At 36.6% G+C, this 22,259-nt stretch overlaps 1 protein-coding gene across 2 annotated transcripts; it reads left to right on the top strand.

Annotated features, from left to right (window-relative positions):
* Nucleotides 1-2,640: 2,640 nt before the first annotated feature.
* Nucleotides 2,641-20,813, top strand: LOC126754264 (ATP-binding cassette sub-family G member 1). 2 transcript variants are annotated; one of them, XM_050466289.1, is made up of 10 exons: nucleotides 2,641-2,837; nucleotides 14,381-15,033; nucleotides 18,072-18,189; nucleotides 18,343-18,532; nucleotides 18,590-18,735; nucleotides 18,793-19,034; nucleotides 19,102-19,385; nucleotides 19,502-19,670; nucleotides 19,747-20,003; nucleotides 20,081-20,813. In XM_050466289.1, exons 2-10 carry the CDS (start codon nucleotides 14,805-14,807, stop codon nucleotides 20,510-20,512), a joined length of 2,067 nt encoding a protein of 688 aa, XP_050322246.1. In that variant the 5' UTR covers nucleotides 2,641-2,837; nucleotides 14,381-14,804; the 3' UTR covers nucleotides 20,513-20,813. The 2 variants fall into 2 exon arrangements, with proteins under 2 accessions (XP_050322246.1, XP_050322245.1); XM_050466288.1 differs by having other exon boundaries at nucleotides 2,641-2,989.
* Nucleotides 20,814-22,259: the final 1,446 nt, after the last annotated feature.

The raw sequence follows: 22,259 nt of genomic DNA, 5'->3' as shown, positions 1-22,259 counted from the left end.
ATTGTTCTCAGCATACATATACATACATACGCATATATGTACATACATATGTAATAATTGAATTTAAATGAAGCAGAAAGTTGTAAGTGGAGCGTTTGAATTTTCCGCGATAATAATTTGCCACTTTGCAAAGTTTTGCAACAATTTATGGATTTTTACTCAATGCAAACTTGTCTTTGTTGTCTTTTGCTTCTGTTTACTAGCATATTCATATAACATTTTTTATTCTTAGTTGTTTCTTATTCTCAGTCAGCGTTCACTGATAATGAATACGCGCTGTCTGATTGCATGTCTGTCGATCTAGATACGCCACTGACTCGCCAGCTCTCAGTCTGTGTCTTAGAACGCACAATGCAACGCGCATCATATCTATCTACAAAAGGCGGATGTGAGTGTTCTGCAAATATGAAAAGAACACGCTCTAGTGACTTGCCGCTTTTTTGCGAGAAAATAATTTGATAAACCATATTTATATGCTTTATTAAAGTAAAGCGTTCTATTTCTTGTTGTAGTCATATTATATGTGCTTATTTATATATGTACATACGTATATGAAAGCATACGTTTCAAGTGCTCAATGGAAAGCGTAACCCAGCAAAAAGTTGCTAAAGATGACTAAGAAATTAGTACTCAATTCAGAAGGCTCAATGATTTAACTCTGCGCGTTATCTTTGGATTATCTTGTGGTTGAGAGTACTAAATCTTTATAGAACTGGGATATTTAAAGAGAAAAATGGGTATTTTGCACATTTTTTCATAGATCCGCTCTACGTTTTTACTTAAGAACTGTAAGTGCACCAAAAGTAGTTACAAAGTGGTACTAAAGAAGTCGTCTTGGACTAATTGCCAGTAAAACCATTACTTGAATTTGAAGTAAAGATAAAGCATAACTTGCAAAAATAACCTTATTCGGATGCATAAAAGCGGGTTTTACTCATCCTTAAGCTTAAGGAAAAAACTCGCCAAAAAAGTCTGTGTCTTAAAGCAATAACCAACGCGCATCATATCTATCACAAAAGGCGGATGAGTATTCTGCAAATTGAAAAGAACATGCTCTAGTGACTTGCCACTTTTGCGAGAAAATAATTTGATAAACCATATTTATATGCTTTATTAAAGTAAAGCGTTCTATTTCTTGTTGTAGTCATATTATATGTGCATATTTATATATATATACGTATGTGTGTATGTATATGAATTCATACGTTTCATGTGCTCAATGGAAAGCGCAACCCAGCAAAAAGTTGCTAAAGATGACTAAGAAATAAGTACTCAAAATATAATCAGGTACAGAGGATCGCAGTAGTAAGGGGCTCCTGTGGAGCAAACATTTTGAAAAAGTGGGCGTAACCCGCCCTCTAATAAGTTTAATGTGCATATCTCCTAAACTACTAACGCTATAATAACCAACTTAGCCAAGCCCCAATATTATGTAATCGGAAAATAACGCCGCTCACTCCCCATATAGCGGTATTGAACTATGTACTACTTAAAGCACAATAAATCAATAACTAAATACGCCAGAGACATTAAATTTTACTTAAGAGATGTTATGAGAGAGCTTTCTGAGCGCCGGTGTGAATTTTGGACAATGGGCGTGGCACCGGCCACTTTTCGGTGAAATCCGATATATCGGGATCTGTCAGAGCGATTTCGACAAAAATTAGTACATAATATTCCTATGCCACAGAGCAAAAATGGGCGAAATCGGACTACAACCATGCCACCTTATAAACAAAAACTGTTCAAAAGCGGTTGAACCGGGTCAATACCTTCCTGAGCCCCCATATACTTAACTATTACCAAGATTCTTGAACATCCGGCTGACTTTTCTCAATATGATTGGTAATTGTATATGAGGTAACTTAATAAAATCCATGGAACATTTGTTTAGTATGTGGTTAGATATAGTTAATAGATAAAATCGGGCCGATACTAATCCAACTCCATTATATGTACATATGTAGTATAATGATATTCGTTTTTCTAACAAATCTTATGCGGAATTTGTCGGTCAGTGTATAAGTTATATAAAGTATATGAATGTATAAAATTGATTGGATTCCGATCCTTTGGGTGACTTGTTTTAATTTTCAGAAGACCAAAAATGTAGAAATCATGACGGCAAAGCCATGGTATTTTTCCCCTCTTGCTGACAATATCCAAGATATATAATATAAGAACAGTGAAAGTGAGGACTTTCAACAGGGGAAGCTTTACTAAAGCATTCTCTCAGCGATTTTAATAAATAGATCGATGAAAAGCGACCGAAAAGTAAATATTTCAAACTTATCTTGGAAGAACTGACGACTTTAAATTTTTTTAAATTGACTGAATATAGCTTTGGGGTTTTGTGATCTCAGCACATTTTAAAAGGAATGCGACTAAACCGAAATTTTACTTGGTTACTTCATTCTCTTCAGTAAAGGCAGTCAAAAAGGAAACTTGCTTTCCAAAAAAATGTTCTTCATGAATGATATTTCCAATAGAAAGACCCTCTACTCATGTTGACTGGGTAATCACGAATACTTACTACTTGCCATTGTTGTTGTAATTGCGGTTCCCATTTGCTAGCTATTGCCGGCACAGCCACAGCTGCCGCTATCGCTTCAATTGACAGTTGGAAAGCAAACTTTTCAGTTTGGTTTTTCAACGCGCAACGAGCGAACGCGTCTAACTCAAAGCGCCGTTTGACCGCCCGTTCGATCACACGACCACCGACCCACCAAACGTTCTCGGCGACCGATAATAAATTGATACGCGCAACAGTCAATGCTTTATTCGTAACAGTGCGCCCAGCGCGTTGTGTCCCAAATCGTGCCTCTTCTTCTTACATGGTGCATACGTAATATATATACATATATACTTGTGATTTGTTTCCGTGTTTCATATATACAAAATCAAATATATAAATATTTATATAAATTATTACAAATGAAGTGATAAGAGATCGTAACTAAATAAACAGACGTTGAAATGATTAATAAAGGTATTTATCGCCTAAATGTATGTTTGTATTTCGTAACGAATTCGGCTTAAGTATTGCTCTAGTGGATTATTGACATGTGTTTCCCTATCGTCAGTTAGAGACGGCTCATTTTAGTGTTTGTGGCTCTTCTTAGTGCAGTGTGTACTGAATTAAATTTTGTTGATCGTCGCTGTTCTGGAGTCGCTGCGGTTTCTTTACAAAGTGCTCTTAATAGGCTTCGCAGTGTTAGTATGTATATGTATTCAAATCAACCGAAATTTCGACCCAAAATTAGTTTATGCGTGACATTTTTACATATGACTTTATGTGTGTGCGGACGGACAGGCATTTGCTTAGAGTTGAGGCGGTCGCTTTTCGTATTAAACGATCTTAGTGCAGAGCGAGTGCCCTTTGAGTCAGTTGTTTACTCTAAATGGAATTTGCTCAATGAATTAAACTAATTAAGTAAAATAGTGAATGGGAAAATGTTCATTTGAGTTTTATATGAGTGGCGCTTAATTCATAAAAAGAAATATATATATTTTTATATAAAGAATTTTACTCTCACTAAGTAGTATTTTTTTAGAAATTTTAGAAGCTTTCTTTTATGAAAGGAAACTCTGATATCGGCAAAAATTAAATGAAATAGAAGTACGTTTTGTTCGAAAATATTGCCTCTAAGAATTTCTTTCGAAGTATGTCTTTCGAAGTACTAATGTATTTTGTAAATAATTGAAAGCATAGGTTAAAGTCAATGCCGAACTCCAAGGCGGAATGCAAGTGATTTGAAAACATTTATTCCACGCTCGTGCCATTTTCATAAAGTCATTTGAACAGCGAACATTAAGGTGTCAATTTCTCAGCTTATGCAATATATATTATTCATATTATAAACTTGAAAATTTTCACAGACAAATTCGAATATATATGTAAATGCTTCTTAGATAGATATATGTATATGGTAGATAGTTATGTTAGAAATTGGGTTTGCACCGCGACCGCTAGGTCTATTGTGCCCTCACAAGCCACAGCACATTGATATATATTCAAATATACTGCCAGGTGCCATTGAGGTGATGTGATCAGTCTTCAGAAACATGAACCCAAGAGCCTTAATCCTAAATCTGCTCGGGAGTCCGGCTCCATGTCGCAGAACCGACAGTTTGTACAAGAGACTGAGCCCATGTTAAATAGTGTTTCTTGAGCTTAAAATGCCCAGTTTAGAATGCAAAAAGCAGCCGGAATTAATTTCTCGAGAGATTGATTACAGTTCTTAACCTTCTGAATGGCGTCGTGCATGCCTTCAAGTTGTTGTCAATACTTCTCCCTGCCCACTCTTAACTCCTTGCGGAGTAGGAGGTGATTTATGGTATGAGGACCAATCGACATACAGGGTTCTGATTCGTTTATTCTAGTGGAAGCTACAAAGCGAGCAAGCTAGTCAGCAAATACATTCCCGGCTATACTCTTGTGGCCTGGTACCCCGTTAAAGTGCACTTAGTGACGTCCTGATGGGCTGTTTCGCTGTTCTAAGCACACTTTCACCAGTATTAATTTTATCTCATAAATACAGTTTGGCTATCGCTGAGTATGGCAATACTTTCAATAGTTGCGTTGGAGGTTTATCTCCACACCCACAGACTTATAGCAAATACTTGTGCTTGGATGATGTTCGGAAAACTTCCCATAGTTATGGGGTTTGGTACGTGGTCCTGCAACAATTCCGAGCCGGTCAGTGTACCACTTGCTGTCCCTTAGCAGTAAGTCGAGCATGGAATCATTACATTCAGTATTGCTACAAAGGCTAACTTTAAACTTCTTGTGGAGTTTACTATTTTGGTAATGCTGTTTCTTAGGAGCATAGCCAGTTATATTTCATCACTGTAGACCTTCATTTGTTGGGGCAAGATTACTTTTCCTTAGCTTAACCTTCTGCGTTCATTGAAAGCATTGTGTGTTTGGCTGCTTGAATGATTACTGGGTAAAACAGTTGAGCTCCAACATAACCTTCAGTGCTGGAGCTCACGTTTCAGCTTCGACATTTGAAGTCCTACCGAAGTCTGCGATGATTTTGAAGCCCAAGCCGCATCCTTCTTATACAGCTGTCTTATCGTATATAATGACGTTTACTTTCATGGCATCATAATAGACCTGCAGCACCCTCAAATTATGTCAAAATGCGCTAAGCTATTTCGAAGAATATTAATGTTCTTATACTTCACTTCCAATTCCTATTTCGCACACTAGTTCCTTGTGGTTTAGAAAACATGGCGGGTAGGGAGAGGTTTCGGCGTAACAAACCGCCTTAATGTGCATTTACAGTACTGTATCGGTTTCATTGAGGTTTTTCAAGGAAAATATGTCAAGTATAGCTCAGTCGATGTTGCGACTTGCGTATTGCATGGCATTTACACACTAATAAGGCACTTGTTTTCACACAATAACTAAATCACTATATTTAGCGGTGAAAAGGTGTAAATTTAATTTACAAATGCTTTCACGAAGCCGAAGTGATTTAGATTTGCTTTATTTTCATTTAATTGTCTTTCCAAATATTGCGAGTGGAAGTAAGCTATTCTATATTTTCGAAATAAAATGCTGTTCGTTTACAGAAAAGGCGGATTGAAACTCGGAAGAGAAGTTGGAAAATATGTGTATTTTCAAGTATTCGTTGAAGGTGAAATGAAACCGCGAAAGCCTCAATAACTAACTGTGAACACATGAATTTCTATTGTTTATGAGTCTAGTGGTTATAAGTGTGTGCATAGTTGAGTTAACAGTAAACAAGTACAACAAAGTACACATCGTAAAGTCAGCGAGAATGAAAACAAAACCTACGCGGTGATAATTAGCAACGTGCAAATACGAAAATCGGGAATCAGATATATTCTTATGGCTCGCAGCAACTAAACTTAATGATATATAAGTGTTTTATAGTTTTCGTATTGCTTCTAGTTGTGTGTGTACTTAAATGGTATTTCGCAGCTCTTTAAATAAACAGCCGAGCTGTCGAAATTCTCCGGCATGAAATAATACAGAACTTGTCTTTCCTTTCATAGTTTGTTCGTTTTTATTGGAAAACAATTATGAGTAATAATTAATTGAATGCTAAAACAGCATCCCGTCAAAATAAACGAGTAATCAGTTTTGAAAATGCAAAATCCATATAAACGATAGAACAAGAGAGCAATGTTTACGCCGGAAGATGACGAAATATTGATGAAATACAAACAAGAATATGGAATAATTAAAAAAACGTATTTATATATATATGTATATACGTACATATATACATTGGTGCAATGAATGGGATTTCTGATTAGAACTTTATTCGAAGCAATATATAATTGCAGTATTAGCAAATATAAATCCCACACACATTTCTTTATATACACACAGAAAAAAATTATTAGAAAATATTTTATTTTGAATATATATATATATATAAAATATATACAAAATGAGAACAAAATTGCTAGGCAAAAAAAAATATATGTACATTACACACACACACACATACACACATATATATACATGCAAAAAATACTAAAAATTATTTTTAGTGTAGATATATAAAAATAAGAACAAAATTGCTAGGGCTGCGTGCACACAAAGAAATTTTCGTAGTTCATTATCGTCAATCGTATTTTTGGTGTTACTCAATTTGTATGAAAAATTTAAAGGATTGTTTCAGTGTGAAATTTTCGAAGACTCGATTGTTTTTTTTTTTTGTGGCATTACTGTCGGTTTTTCTCAGAGTGGTGTTTTTCAAAACGGTTCCTACTCTCAAGGGAGAGTTTCGAAGATATCTAGTTACGAATTGGAGAGAACATTTCTAAAGTCATTTTCTACCGCGCTATGGAAGCTTCATTTTTTTCGAATTCTTCAATTTTTTTTCTAGGAAAAGCTGTCGAAAAAAGGGCCAAGTTCGTAACTTTTTGATCAAACCGCCGCCATTTTGTCCAATTTCAAAACAAAATCTTTCTATAGTGCGATAGCGACTTTCCCTACAGATTAATAATCATTTTGAAATTTTTGCTTTAGATCAAAATTGCAACCGCAATCGTGGACATCGTACAGGACCTATGTGTTCAGTTTGTATGGCAGCCATATGCTATAGTAAGTTTCTTCGGAGAATACATTGTTGCCCTAAAAAATAATCTGTGCCAACTTTTGTGAAGATACATTGTCAAATGTGAAAGCTTTCCATACAAGCACTTGATTCCGATCGTTCAGTTTGTATGTGACAGAAGTGGCATTGCTTTTTTCCTTCTGTCATCATCCATAAACTTCGAACTGCCGGAACACAAGTTGCCATGTGTGAACCCAGCATAACAACAATGCTTTTTTTCTGCTACTCTGTGTACTTAATTGTAGCTATTGAAATGCAGACATTTTGCGTAGGCTTTAATTTTTTACACCTGTTTCTTCTGATTTTTAAATCTTATTCAATTTGTGGATTCAAATAACTTTTTCCATATCGAATTTTGCATTTAAAAATAGAAATATAACAATGAAATCCAGTTTCTCTCCTAGAACCTTATCCCAATTTTTATTAGCAAAATAAATTTTATATTTTATTATTATTTTGTACAACTGACTTTTGATTGCAGAATTGTGAAAATTATATTTTAAGCAAATGAAAAAATTTGCTTTGTCATAAATAAGTTATATTCTAAAAATATCTACAAATGATAATTGAAGATCTGCAGAGTCTAATCAATATATGCATATAATGGATCGTTTACTAAGTGATTTCGTTTTTTAGTGCAATTTAAGCGCAATATTTTGTTATTGTGTAAAAAAATTATGAAATTATATATTCTCCATTTTGTTCCAATACCTTTTGGCACCAAGAGATTGGTTTCACGCTCAGAAAATTGTTTATCCTTGTAGACAAAAAACTAGTCCAAGTTTTTGATGTCCTGATTTGAGGTGAAGATACTTACATTCAAAAAATTTTTCATAGACCGAAAAAAGTAATAGTTCAAAGGTGACAAGTCTGGAAGTACATAGATCCTATACAAGCAACAAAAACTTTTGGAGAGTCATTTAACTTGTATGAGGCCTCGCATGATGCTGGTAGAACATAATTTTTATTGATCATTTCTGGCCTCTTATCTTAGAGTACATCACTGGATTTGTCCAGCTAATCACAATACACTTTCGAATTAATCGTTAAATTGTCGCGCAAAAGCTCAAAATGAAGGAACCCTTTCAAATCCCACCAAACAGACAACATAACTTTTTTTTGGTGACTATGGGCCTTCGGAATGGTTTTAGCCACTATAGTTCATGATCTCCTTGTGCATCGCATTCTTATAAACAATCCATGGCATGGCATTCAGTCAACACATCTTCTCCGTAAACATCACATAATTTTAGTTTTGCTTAAACTGGATTTTTACCCTCTTGATAATGAAACAGTAAAGTATGCCGAAAATACAGTTTTCGACCCTTTCTTCTAACAAAATCTACTCCAAAAAAATTTAGTAAAATTTTTTACAAGAAAACCAGTTATGCTCGAAGTTGGCTGCAAAAAAATCAATAAATTCATCTGTTGTCAACAAACGAAATTACTTAGTGAACGAACCAATAGAACAATATATATATATTACATATTTAAAAAGCAAAACAGTGAGTTGTAACTAGTCATTTGCAAATTTTAAGTCACAATTTCACCCGCCTTGATATTTGTGCACTGTCATGCATCATGAACGCCTCCTCTATGGCAGCACACAACTACACCAGCAAGTACAAATGGGCGCATTACAATTGCTGCTCTTGAAATGCTCACGAAACTAATCAGTCGCAGGTGGACATCCGAGGAAGAATAGAACAATATTATGCATGTGTGTGTGACAAATAGCATTTTCCGCCTGCACGCGTGACAATCCGTAGCTAATATTATTAATAATATGCAAGTTGTCACAATTATGAGCTTACTTGTGCACGAGTTACACTAATTACTGTTGTTTAAGTCGCTTTAAAAAATCATTATATATTTATATTACTATATGAACATGTATACTACATACATATATTTGCACTGGTGTGTTTTCGTTTAGAAAGAGCCAGTGAACTCATTAAAAAAACTTGAGTGAATAAATAAAAATGAAAACAATTAAATAAAAAAAAACGGGTGATAAGGAAAAAAAACCCTCACCTAACGTTTACAGATGATTAGTTGGGTACGGTCACCCATTAACCGCAAAATGCTTTGCTTTTTTATATACATATTTATTCTTAACAATATAGATACTATTATATTTAATATACTTTTATTTTTTTCAAATATTTTTAACACTATTATTAATCACCAAGACTGGCTGTTTATAGCCAATGAATCTCATTTCTTTCAAATTATCTCCCTCTTAAGTGTATATACAAAACAATAATTAGGAATTAATGAACAATGTACCCGGATCTGTTGAATTTTTGGACTTGTATTTTCGTAGATTCGGCAAAAGATTAAGCCATATGCTTATATGCAATAGGGTTGTTCTTTAATAATTAGTTTAGCTTAGATTATGCATGCCATGCATGGACTGGTGCTTAGTATTGCCAGATGGAAGTACAGTCTTATTTGAGCTGAAGTGTTCGTCATACAGAACGTCTTGAGAGCGACTTGATATCTAAGTTTGACACTTCATCTAATCCCTTGAACCTCGAAAAGTTGTAGGTAATGCTGGGACAAAAATATAGTAGGTGTTAAAGCGTCTCTCTCTTGCTTACTTTCGTGCACTTTCAGCATCTTCCTTAATAATACAATTAACGGCTATAATTAAGTAAAATATACACTTTATATAGCAGATGGAAGAAAACCAAATTTTGCACATTTGCACATTTGAATAACTTTCATCCTAAAATCGGCGTTATCATTCCATATCTTGACTGGCCTAAATGAGCTACACTGTTGTGATGCTTTAAGAAAAGAAAAAGTAGTCGAAAAAGTCGTTTCGTATTTCTAATCAAACTTCAGCTTATTTTTTATATTTATAATGAACTTTATTGAACCAAGTATGTACCAATTTGGTCGACCACTTTTTGCCATTTTTCCACTAGAGACGTTATTCCATCAGTGTAAAACTGCGACAAGTAATTTTCACAGGCTTCACTTGAAGCCAACTACATATATTTCTGCATTGAAAAAAACAAATGGTAGTCCGATGGTGCAAGGTCAGGGCTACATATATGGTGGATACATCAAAACATCCCAGCTAAGCTCCCCCAGTTTTTGCCGAGTCATTAAAGATATGTGTGGTTTAGCGTCGTCCTGATGGAATTCGAAGCCTTTTCTGTTGATCAGTTCTGACCGTTTTTTTTTTGATTGCTTGCTTTAATTTCATCAGTTTTTGACAGTTGACTGACCTTACGACCATTTGTTGCGCTTCACCACGCTTGGACCATGATCTTTTTCGCATATTATTGACATATTTGGACCACTTTTCGTCTCTTGTTACCATTCGCTTCAGAAAAGGTTCGATTTCATTTGGTTTCAGCAATGAATCCAGATGTTAATTGTTTTAAATTTTTGATTCACCCAAACATCGAGCTTCTTTTTAATGTTTTAAATGGTTCAAAACCGTCTAGCGATGTCATGGCTGCTTATGTGACGGTCCTGGTCAATCTTTTCCATAATTTCATCGACTTTTTCAACGATATGTCGACCAGAGCGAGGTGCATCTTTCACATCGAAATTTTCAGAACGGAAGCGAGCGAACCATTGTTGTGCTACACGAACTGACACAGCATCGTCTCCGTAAACTTTTAATATTTCATTGGTGGCTTGCGTGGCATTCTTCCCTTTTTTAAACAAAAATTTCAAAATATAGTGATTTTCTTCATTTTTCAACAGCTGTAACTTTTTTTTCAAATTCCACGAATGTGATTGGTAGCACAGGAGATATATGTACGACTGCAACGACATCTATTGACAAAATACGAAAAGACTTTTTCGATTACCCAATATTTGTTGTTCGGTCACATGCGAACTCAGCCGTTCTTATTTGCTTTTGTTCAAAATACAATAAATGATTAAACAGAATGACAGTCATTATTATTTTTACAAAATATTTTTAGACATGAACACAAGTTGTTTTGGCTTTTAAATTTAATGCCAAAAGGTAATTAGATTCTTTAAAGGCAAGGGAAGAAGGAAGTGGTTGGAGCAAAGCTTTGACTTGTTAATCATAAACTTTTCCAATTAGTACGTAAACGTTTACTATACAACCACTTACAACTTATGTTAGCAATGTAATATTAACTAATGAAATGGAAATGGCTTTCCGTGAATACGTTTAAATTACATTCACGTGAAAACATTAGCAAAAGGCACTAAAATATTCTAAAACATGCTGTGATTGTCATTTTTCCCTACCCACACATATGGGTGTATTGAAAAAAGTATATTTTATGAGCCACAAGATGCAAATTGACGAGCTAGCTGATTGATAATATAACGAATAATTATAATGTTGAATTGATTCAGTGAAAGGCCTAATTAAATCCATGCAACTAATTGCTGCAACTACAACACTATTATATTAATTATCGTTATGTGTGTGGAACATGGGAGTAATTTTAACAAAATTCAATTATTATAACCAGCTAAAGGCAAGTTTGTTGTGAAATTATACTAATTATCGATTGCCCTTATGCTCACTATAATTAAGTGGCTAATATTGGTTCAGAAGCATTCCTGAGGCCTCGTTACAATGTAATATAGTTCAATAAAGTTCGCGATATATTTAAGAATACAACAAAGGGTTATTTGCCCTTTACTTGTGAAGGATTTAGACACACTCCAGTAAGCAGCAGCTGCTCAAGTAATCTTAAAAGCTGTGTCGTGACTTCACTGCACTGTATGCAAGAAAATCTTACAGTAACATGGAACCACATTTTATAAATTAATAAACAAATGACAATAAAGATTAAGAAGCTTTTAAATAATTAGGATTAAAGTAATTTTCCATTACTCGCGTAAATAATCGTAAAATATGTGCTAATTACTTATGAAAATAATATATATATTTTTTTTAAATAAAAATCTCATTTTGCGTTTTATAGTTTACATGTAGACACGGGCGTGACAATGACGTGGAAAAAAATAAAAGCTTTGTGTGTGTAAATGCAAGCTGAAATACTCAAATGACCGGCCATTAATGCCATTGTTTTTAGTTTAGCGTAAAATGTCAAATTTGTGCCGCTTTGCTGTCAACGCAAGAGGCCTCGCATGTGCTACCTGTCGTATGAGTAACATTTTATTATTAGTATACATATGAATATCACACAGGCGAGCGAATGTTAATGCACTTATGCATGTGCTTTAGAAAAATTATTTAAATGCATTTGCAAGCAGTTGTTGTTGCTATTTTGTTGCAATTAAATATATTATTTTTTTCTATAAAAAGTTAAAAGCGTGAATGCGCCGCAATGCCAGTTCAACGAACTGAGTTAGAACAAGCGACATGACAGCTGCTCTAATTACCCATGTACTATATATTTAAGTACACACATACATACATACATATATGTATATAAGTTCGTTCTCAGATAAACTTTCGTTTCTATTGTTGCAATTATGTTGTCTTTGCTCATTTGTAAAGCGAATCTTATTATTATTTATAATGGCTTCAGTTAATTATATATGTACAGTAATGCACAAAACATATGCAATTTGAAATTATAAAAAAGTTTTTTTTTTGCTTATATGACATATTCAAATTTATGTTTCAAATGTATGTTTAGTACAAAAAGAACAAAATTTTAATTTAAGGGGCTCACCTCTTGTGACAGCCTAAAAACCGTCAATTTTTTGGGAAATTCAAAATAAAATTGCCTTATATATTGTTTGGAAGTTTTCAAGGTATATTTATAAAGGTTTCAAGAGTAGACCGAAAAAAAAAAATTTAATTTATATTTTTTAAGTCATACAAAATCTCTGACGATGATAACAAAAAGGCTCTTTACTGTTGTCGAAATTTCCGCCCGAATTCCCCTAATTGATCAGATCAAAAAAACAATAAGTCAACCGATAAGTCATTGTATTGACTAGAATTATATACGAAAAGGCAGAAAAAATGTCATGATGATCAGATCGTTTGTCTTCGAGTTATCACTGCATCAAATTTAAAAAATGCTGTTTTGAAAGAAACCAGTTTAAAATTAAACTGATTGAACTGAGCGTCTACATTTTAAGAGGATGTAACTCAAAAACTATTTGAGATATCGATTTGAAAGTTTAGTATGTTGTTTTGAAAGGAACAAACTAGCGAAATCGGAAAAGCCAAAAAACCCTTAATTCATAAAATTGTACAAAAGATATTTTCTTACTCTTCTTCTTTACTGGCGCAACAACAGCACTCTACTCGTTTGTTCTTTTCGCTATTTGGCACCAATTCGAGATACCAAGTGCAGCCAAGTCCTTCTCCAACTGATCTCTTCGGAGTGAATGTCTTCCTCTTTCTCTGATTCCAATCGCGGGTACTGAATAGAAAACCTTCAAAGCTTGAGCGTTCCCTTCGATGACGGCTTGACCTAGCCAGCGTTGCCGCTGTCTCTTGATTCGCTAAACTAGGTCAATGTCGTCGTACAACTCATCGTTCATCGACTCATTGTTCCATCGACTCATCACATGGTCATTGTTTATGCCTCCGCACCATATAAGTAGCAGGACGGGAATAATGAGGGATTTGTAGAGTTTGATCTTTGTTCGTACGGAGAGGTCTTTACTTTTCAATTGCCTACTCTGCCCAAAGTAGCACATGGTAGCAAGAGTGATTCAGATGTCACACTTTCACTGGCGTTCAGAAGACTGAACAATGCTGATGCTCTGAACATTAGCCACTAGATCACCACTTTGTGTCCTACAAGAGTATTCTCTGGTCTTGAAACCTTCCTTTAGTCGCCGCATCTTTTTGTAGAATTTTTAAGCATTACTCCTGTCGGCCAGCTTCTTAAGCTTTTCAAACTCACGCATTTCGGTCTCTTTCAGTTTTTGCTTTTCTCTCCACTGCGACACGACAATCCTCAGCATATCAGCTGTTCTTTCGACCTTTACGAAAAACAATGCGTTCGCTTGCTTTTTCTTATTCGGAAAACTTTTATATCGAAGTGTGCAAAAAAGAGGCAACTAATTTGTTTGAGTGTTGATATATGGGTATGAAGCCTTTGTAATTTTAGATCGCTGAAGGGAGCGCTCGCTGGAGGCAACTTTAATTGCTCCTTAAATATATTCCACAGATTTTCTATCACATGGTTTCAGTCAATAACTTATTATAATTATTAGAAAATTATAGAAATTAACATTTTTTTTCAATTCATCGCAACTGCCTTCACATACATACATATAAACATGACAAACACTGAGTCATCCAATATTGAAAACCGATACATCTGCTCTTCTTACAGTGACTAAATCTTTGCAATAGAAAAAGGCCGCCGCAAAGCAGGCTCAGCGAATTGGTGCAATCATCGCCGCAACACTGCCGTTGGCGCAAATTATGACAAAACATATACAGACATCACAAACAAACATACATTTCAAACAGCTACCAGAAAAGTGGCAAACATTTAAGCGCACACAAACACACACATGCGAGTATGTCGTAGATGCATGTGAGTAAGCGTTTCGTAAACTAACGAAAATCAAGCGTGATAGTGACAACAACAACAATACTAAGCAGCTCAAGAGTCACCAGCGCAGAAGTCGCGTTTTAGAGTGCAATCGTTGCAAACAAGACAAGCAACAACAACAATATCAACCACAAAACAATAACCGCTAACGGCATAACAACAAACACCTTCCCCACAAAGCCAAAAGCCAGCAACTAGGATGGATTCGACAACAGATACCGGCTGCAGCGACTCGTACAACAGTTACGGTAAATCACACTCCAGCGACACCTCGCTCAGCTACGGCAGCGACATAAATGCGATCAGTGTGGATTTGGGCGATGGTGATAATATCTCATGCAGTGGCCTAAAGTACCTGCCAACTTGGCCGGCGATTAATTTGGAATTTCGGGACTTGAGCTACGAGGTCTACGATGTACACACGAAGGGTGAGTTCTCAACGCATTTTTTTTACTGTGATACAAGTTACAAATTTACGCATGGACAGATAGTTATTGTAGAAAGTAATATTAAATTGATTACTTGACTAACCAGAAAAACTTATTATACACTCACGAACACGACCAAATTTTGTCTTTCGATAGTGGCATTAAAATATGCGAGGGGGATTTTGAAATATTAAACAAAACCTCGCCCAACACGGCTTAAAGAAATTATATACCTCGTTCTCTCTCTCTCTCTCGCTTCACGATTACCGATCTTGGATGCTTTCTCGCCTCCAGAACCTAAAGATCTAGAATGAGTGTAGAATTTTTTAGGTACTTTTAATAGATTTTGGATTTCTTAATTAGATAAAATTTTTGTTGATGTAATCTTGAGGCCAGTTGTTGCTCAATTTTCTATTGCTTAAGGTATTAACCACCCTAATAAGTATTTTTAAATACCATACAGATCGACTATGCCTTAAGACACTTTTAACAAGAAAACCTTTCCTTACATAACACAACCCAGCAACATATACATATGTACAACATGTGCACTGTCACTCTAAAGCTGACCTAATAACTTCAAAGTCCCTTCACTACAAGCCCAAAAGCTAAAGTATTGGCGATTGCAACAAGACTGTAAAATAAACACGAATGAGTCAGTAGTAATTACGGGGGCAAAGTAGCGACTAAAATAGCTACCACTGCTGATGACTACATCTCAAGTACCACCGGTTGCATACTGCTTCACCTGTTCCTACTATATACAGTGGCATAGGAATGTTACTTGAGTCATGTAGGCGCGACTTTGGCTGACGCCGCGTGAGTAATTAGTGCGAGTGCAAATGGAAGCAGAAAACTAACTGATAATTTTTCACGCAAATAGTCGCACGGCAAACACAAAGGCTCTAACTACATGCTGATTACAATGTAGTGCTTAGTAATTGCAGAGACATTACATTGATGACCCTGCTAAAATTGAGATACAATAAAATAAAAATTGATGTAGTTTGATTCTGCCTTAGGTCAGCTGGTGACGTCAATATACTGGATTTTTTACAACAACTTTGACTCCAAATGCCTCAAGAAAATGTTTGAGGTTATGGGTTATATAATTAAAAGTCGCTGATAAAATGATAGCGGAGCCTATATAATTATCTGAGCGTGATTAAAACCAAGTTTAACTAGAGTATATCATTTTATTATAAACATTGGTGTTGCTATCGGAAAAATCCATGTTGTTCAATCAGTCTTTTCAAAGCGCTCTCTTCTTCTAGAAAAAAAATTACGGTGGTTCACTGAAAGTATGCACCCGACTATTATCTGAATGAAACCCTGTTCACCAACGAAATAGCCAAGTTGCAAGCCCAAATCCTAACAAACATCGTGCACTCAGTAATTTCCCTAGTTCATCTTTAAATTTTTCTTTAGGCGCATAATTAATACCGTCCAACTAGCCAATTGGATCTAGATTCTCAAGTACTGAAGAAAAAATATTGAAAAAGAAATATGTATAAGAGAAAAGTTTAAAGGACCTTCTACAGTTCGTAATTTTGAAGCTTCTGAAATAAAAGGTTTGAGCAGCAGTCGGAAAGCTATAATATTGGGTAGTCGAAAAAGTCTTTTCGTATTTCTAATCAAACTTCAACTATTTTTTTATATTAATAATAAACCAAGTATGTACCATTTTAGTCGACCACTTGTTGCTATTTTCCCGCTAGAGATATCATTCCATCAGTGTAAAGCTTCTTCTGGCTTCTCGGCGAAAAATCGACAAGTAATGTGTGTGGTTTGCAGCCAGCTTTTCCATTAAGGGAGTTCTGAAGCCGAAACAAATGGTAGTCCGATGGTACAAGGTCAGGGCTATATGGTGGATGCAACAAAACTTCCTAGTCAAGCTCTCTCAGTTTTTGCCGAGTCATCAAAGATGTGTGTTGTCTAGCATTGTCCTGATGAAAGACGAAGCCCTTTCTGTTGATCAGTTCTGGCCGTTTCTTTTTCGATTGCTTGCTTCAATCTCATCAGTTGTTGACAGTAAAATGTAGAATCAATCGTTCAACCTGGCTTTACGACCATTTGTTGAGCTTCATCACTCTTGGACCATGATCTTTTTTGCACATTATTGTGGTATTTGATCCACTTTTCGCCTCTTGTTATCATTCGCTTCAGAAATGGTGCGATTTCATTTCGTTTCAGTAAAGAATCGTAGATGTTAATTCGATCCATTAAATTTTTCATAGACAATTCATGTGGTACCCAAACATCGAGCTTCTTTTTGTAGCCAACCTGTTTTAAATGGTTCAAAACGTTTGATGATAAATGCTAAGTTCCTTAGCGATGTCATGGCTACTTATGTGACGGTCCTGGTCAATCTTTTCCATAATTTCATCGACTTTTTCAACGATAGGTCGACCAGAGCGAGGTGCATCTTTCACATCGAAATTTACAGAACGGAAGCGAGCGAACCATTGTTGTATTACACGAACTGATACAGCATCGTCGCCGTAAACTTCACATAAAGCTTTGAATCTCACCTTTCCAACACTATATGGTATGACACATTGTGATTGGTAGCACTGGAGATATACGACTGCAACGGCATCTATTGACAAAATACGAAAAGACATTCAATTCGTTTTTGACAGTTGTAATTGCCAAACAAGCCAAATAAACTGAGCAACTCCAAACAATAAACAAATTTCTCCCTCAAAGCACTTTAAAACTGTCTTCGTAAGATTGTATAACCGTTGCTCCTAATTAAGGGTTTAACCGATTATTTTACTTTAATTACCATCAATTAACCTCTCTCACTATCTTGCGAAACAGATTGCCTGTACTTATACCTATACTTAGACATATAATTCCGTGATTAAATAATAATAATTTTTATCAGTTTGATCAACGTCAGTTTTCATAGCCAATAACTAGACAGCGTCGTAATTATATATTTCACATTACGCTTTCATAATTATGGCTCACAAATATTACAAAAAACTTATTTCCATAAATTATTTTTTCCCCAAACGAAATAAAACGCTTAGCACGGAAACCGCTGCTGCGCGGCATTAACGGACAGTTTCGTGCGCACGAGCTAACCGCCATTCTGGGCCCGTCGGGAGCGGGGAAAACGACGCTACTCAACCTACTGGCCGGCTATGGGTAAGTAATGATGAATGTAAGCGCCATTACACACAAGTACAAAGTTTAATTACACGCCAACGGGAGTGCACTCGTACATGTCATTTATCTGTTTTGCTTAACTTTTGCTTGGCATGGCAATTTATTTTATTACATTTTCACATTTATCGATAGCGCTAGGAAAACATCCGGTGAAATTTGCGTCAATCACAGCCCGCGCGATATGAGAGTTTTCCGCAAAATGTCACGCTACATCATGCAAAACGATGTGCTGGATCCACATTTCACGGTGCTGGAGGCGATGCTGCTGGCCGCGCACCTAAAACTGGGCAATGACTTGAGCCACGCGCAGAAGTTGGAAGTGGTGAGTTTAGACGCTGAAATGCCCCGAAAATGGTGAATAACCGCCAAACGCTTTCAGATCGATGAGATACTACGCATGTTGGGTTTGAAGAAAGTGCAAAACACCATCACGTTGCGTCTGTCCGGCGGCGAAAAGAAGCGCTTGTGCATCGCACTGGAGCTGGTGAATAATCCACCGGTGATATTTCTCGACGAGCCTACCACGTAAGTGAGAGAAAATCTCGATCAGCTGCATATTTTCACATTTTTATCTTTTCCTAGCGGTCTCGATGATATCTCAAGTTCACAATGCATCTCTCTGCTGCGCGGTATTGCGCATCGCACAGGACGTACCGTTATTTGTTCAGTCCACACGCCATCCGCCAAAGTCTTCGATATGTTCGATAAGGTCTACATATTAGCCAAGGGACAGTGTATTTATCAGGGTTCGGGCGCCAACATCGTGCCTTATATGAAGCATATTGGTCTCACATGTCCGCGTACTTATAATCCGGCCGACTTTAGTGAGTTCGAGGATAAGTCTCTACCAAACCAAATTGTGTTAACCCTTTTTATTGTGTTTCTACGCAGTCATTGAGGTTGCCTGTCAAGAATATGGTACGCACTATCATGAGCCAATGGTCGAAGCTGTTGAAAATGGTAAGGTCTATCGCTGGACGCCACATCGGGAGCACAGACAAATTAAAGCGGACGCAACGAACAAATCAGACACAACGTCCGGTGCCTCGTCCTTCGATGAGTTGGAGCAGTTCGAGGAGGAAATCAACCCGAAATTGTTGAAGCAGAAAGCATCTTGGTGGATGCAATATAAACTGCTGCTGGCGCGTATGATGGTGCAGATGTGGCGCGATAAGGTAGGTTTCAAGAAGTAAAGGTTGCTGACTTAACTGTTAAACTAAACTTTGAGTTCTCTCTTTTAAGTTGAATTTCAAGTATTTTTGTAACTAAATTCATTACATCTTTTTTGCAGTCCTATATAAAGCTACGATTCTATATGAACATCGTTCTGGCGTTGATTATTGGTAGCATCTACAGGGGTGTGGGCGACGATGCCTCAAAAGCCTTCTTTAATTTCGGTTTCGCTTTCACGATAATTATTGCCTATTTATATCTGCCAATGATGCCAGTATTATTACAATGTAAGTGTAAAGCCGTAATGTGATATTTTCTTTGGGTTTTTACTAACTAACCGCATCTTTTCGCTTTTGCCTACAGTTCCGACCGAGATGAAATTTCTAAAACGGGAGTACTTCAATCAGTGGTATCACCTGAGTTCATATTACGCCGCAATGATTTCCTCCAAATTGCCTTTTATGTTCGTGCTGGCCGTCATCTACCTTATTATGGTCTATATTATGTCCAGTCAGCCTTTGGAGCTTTTCCGTTTTTGCATGCTCTTCCTGATAGCTTTTTTAACCGCTATGACATCGGAAAGTTTGGGTCTCTTAATATCGTCACACCTTAGTCTGGTGGTGAGTAACAACACAGTGCACAAATACTTAAGACACTAATCACTTAAGCACTAATCCGGCTCACGCTTCATTTACAGAATGCCATGTTCATGGGTCCTGTTGTCGCTGTACCGCTTATACTACTCTCCTGTTATGGCATCGGTTATGGCAAGGCGGTATATATACACCCTTTAATGCGCTACTTAATGCAACTCAGCTACTTGCGTCACGGCATGGAGGGTCTGGTCGCCGCTCTGTACGGTTACGATCGTGAGGATCTACATTGTCCGGAAACTGAAGTGTTCTGTATGTTTAAGAAGTCGAAATTCTTGCTTATGATTCTCGGTTTCGAGAATTTGAACTACGTCTTTTCGGTTGCCTGCCTCGTGCTGTTCTATATAATATTCACTCTCGCTGCCTACTTTATGATTCGTCAACGACTCTCACTCCGAACCTCAAACAATGTGATCGTGCAATATGCAAAGCAATTCCTGGTGAAGCATCTCAATTTCTCTTCATACAATTACTAGCGGTGCTCGAGGGTATATTTTACATATTCGTAAAACAAACTTTTTGTACAAAGAGTATTTATTGTGACTTTTAACACTTAGTATGGAAGGGAGCTTAGAATTTTAAGAAAACTTTTGCATCATGTACTACTTAAATAGAATAGTCGTTTTGCCATTAAAAACCCGAAGTATCACCTTGTGATCGTTTTAAAATAGTTGTTAAGGTTAAGTGCTTAACCCGGTGGACTAAAGTGATATTAAATTTAAGTGATTGTATAAACTTTACTAATCAATAAAGCAAAATTTTGTAATGTGAAAAAAGTGTGACGTATTTTTATGATATCTACTAATGCATTGACGCATGCGATGTGTGGGAAGTGGCGCCGTCTTTTTGTCGCTGAGATCACGAGCTTCAATTTCAGGCATCTAATGGTCGGTTATCATTGACGTTTACATTCTCACCGGCATCGTATTTGAAGTGATAGGGACCGATGTTTCTAACTCCTTACAAACCACACCAAACCGTTGTTTTCTGGATGAAATGACAGCTCTTGAAGCGATTGCGTGATTAGTGTCGATCCAAAGGACAGAAAAGTTCTTCTTGTTTCCTGTTTTCTTCGCACACCAAAGCGTAATGTACTTGTATAAGTATATTTTACCACATGGACGTACGATCCAAAGGTATTTCATAGAACTAGCCTTAAAAAGTTGCGCGCTCGAGTCGATCAGCTATACACATATGTATTCGTTTTTCTCGAAGCTGTATTCGAAAGTCGGATGTCAAAATTTCTCGCGAACAACATAAACTTTACACAGGTTTTCGAGATATAATTTTCAAGTTTTGGAATAAAGAATTTTTTTCAATACTCCTTCTTTATTGGCGAAGACACCGCTTACGCAGTTATAGCCGAGCCAGTCGTTCTTCCATTTCGCTGCTTAGCGTCAATTGCAGATTCTAGGCGAAGCCAGCTTCTTCTTCATCTGGTCTTTCCAACAGAGTGGATGTCTTTCTCTTCCACTGCTTCCCCGGCGGGTACTGCGTGGAATACTTTCAGAGCTGGAGTGTTTTCGTCCATTCGGACAATATGACCTAGTAAGCGTAGTCGTATATTTCATACAGCTCATCGTTCCTGTCCGTGTTCCGTGGCCAATGCGCAAAGGACCATATATCTTCCGCAGAACCTTTATCTCGAAAACTCGTAACGTTGTTGTTGTTGTAGCGACAGAAAAAAATCCTGAAGTAATTTCGATGCATATTGCCGGGTTGACAGCCCTTGGCCGGATAAAAATCCGCATCCGTTTGGGTTACTTAGACCCGACTGTCGTGGGAACGGCATGAAATGTTGTCAACGTCCATGCCTCTGCACCATATAGCAGGAGGGGCATAATGAGTGACTTATAGAGTTTGGTTTTTGTTCTTGAAGAGAGAGAGTTCTTCTCAATTGCCTACGCAGTCCGAAGTAGCATTGTGAGTATCAGCATTAGCAACTGATGAACAAAAGTATGTAGTAATTGTTTTTTATCATTTTTAAACTCCACGCCCAATTATTTAGCCACCACTGTAGGCGCGGAGTAATATATCAACAATACAACTTTGTGCTTTGGCATTTGAAAAAGCTTTGATTTCGAACTATTCACAATAGGCAGCGCTTGGAGAATATGCGCTTGTTCGCGACTACCGTTAATTTGACGAAATTCAAATCGTTCAACCGGAAATCTCGGTTGATTCGCAGAAATTATTTTAAAAACATTTAAGTTCACAAATGAA

This window comes from Bactrocera neohumeralis, chromosome 3, assembly GCF_024586455.1.
Source record: "Bactrocera neohumeralis isolate Rockhampton chromosome 3, APGP_CSIRO_Bneo_wtdbg2-racon-allhic-juicebox.fasta_v2, whole genome shotgun sequence".
In the NCBI taxonomy this organism is placed as follows: Eukaryota; Metazoa; Arthropoda; class Insecta; order Diptera; family Tephritidae; genus Bactrocera; species Bactrocera neohumeralis.
The sequence above is the reverse complement of the archived record's forward strand: the minus strand, read 5'-3'. Positions and strand labels throughout refer to the sequence as shown.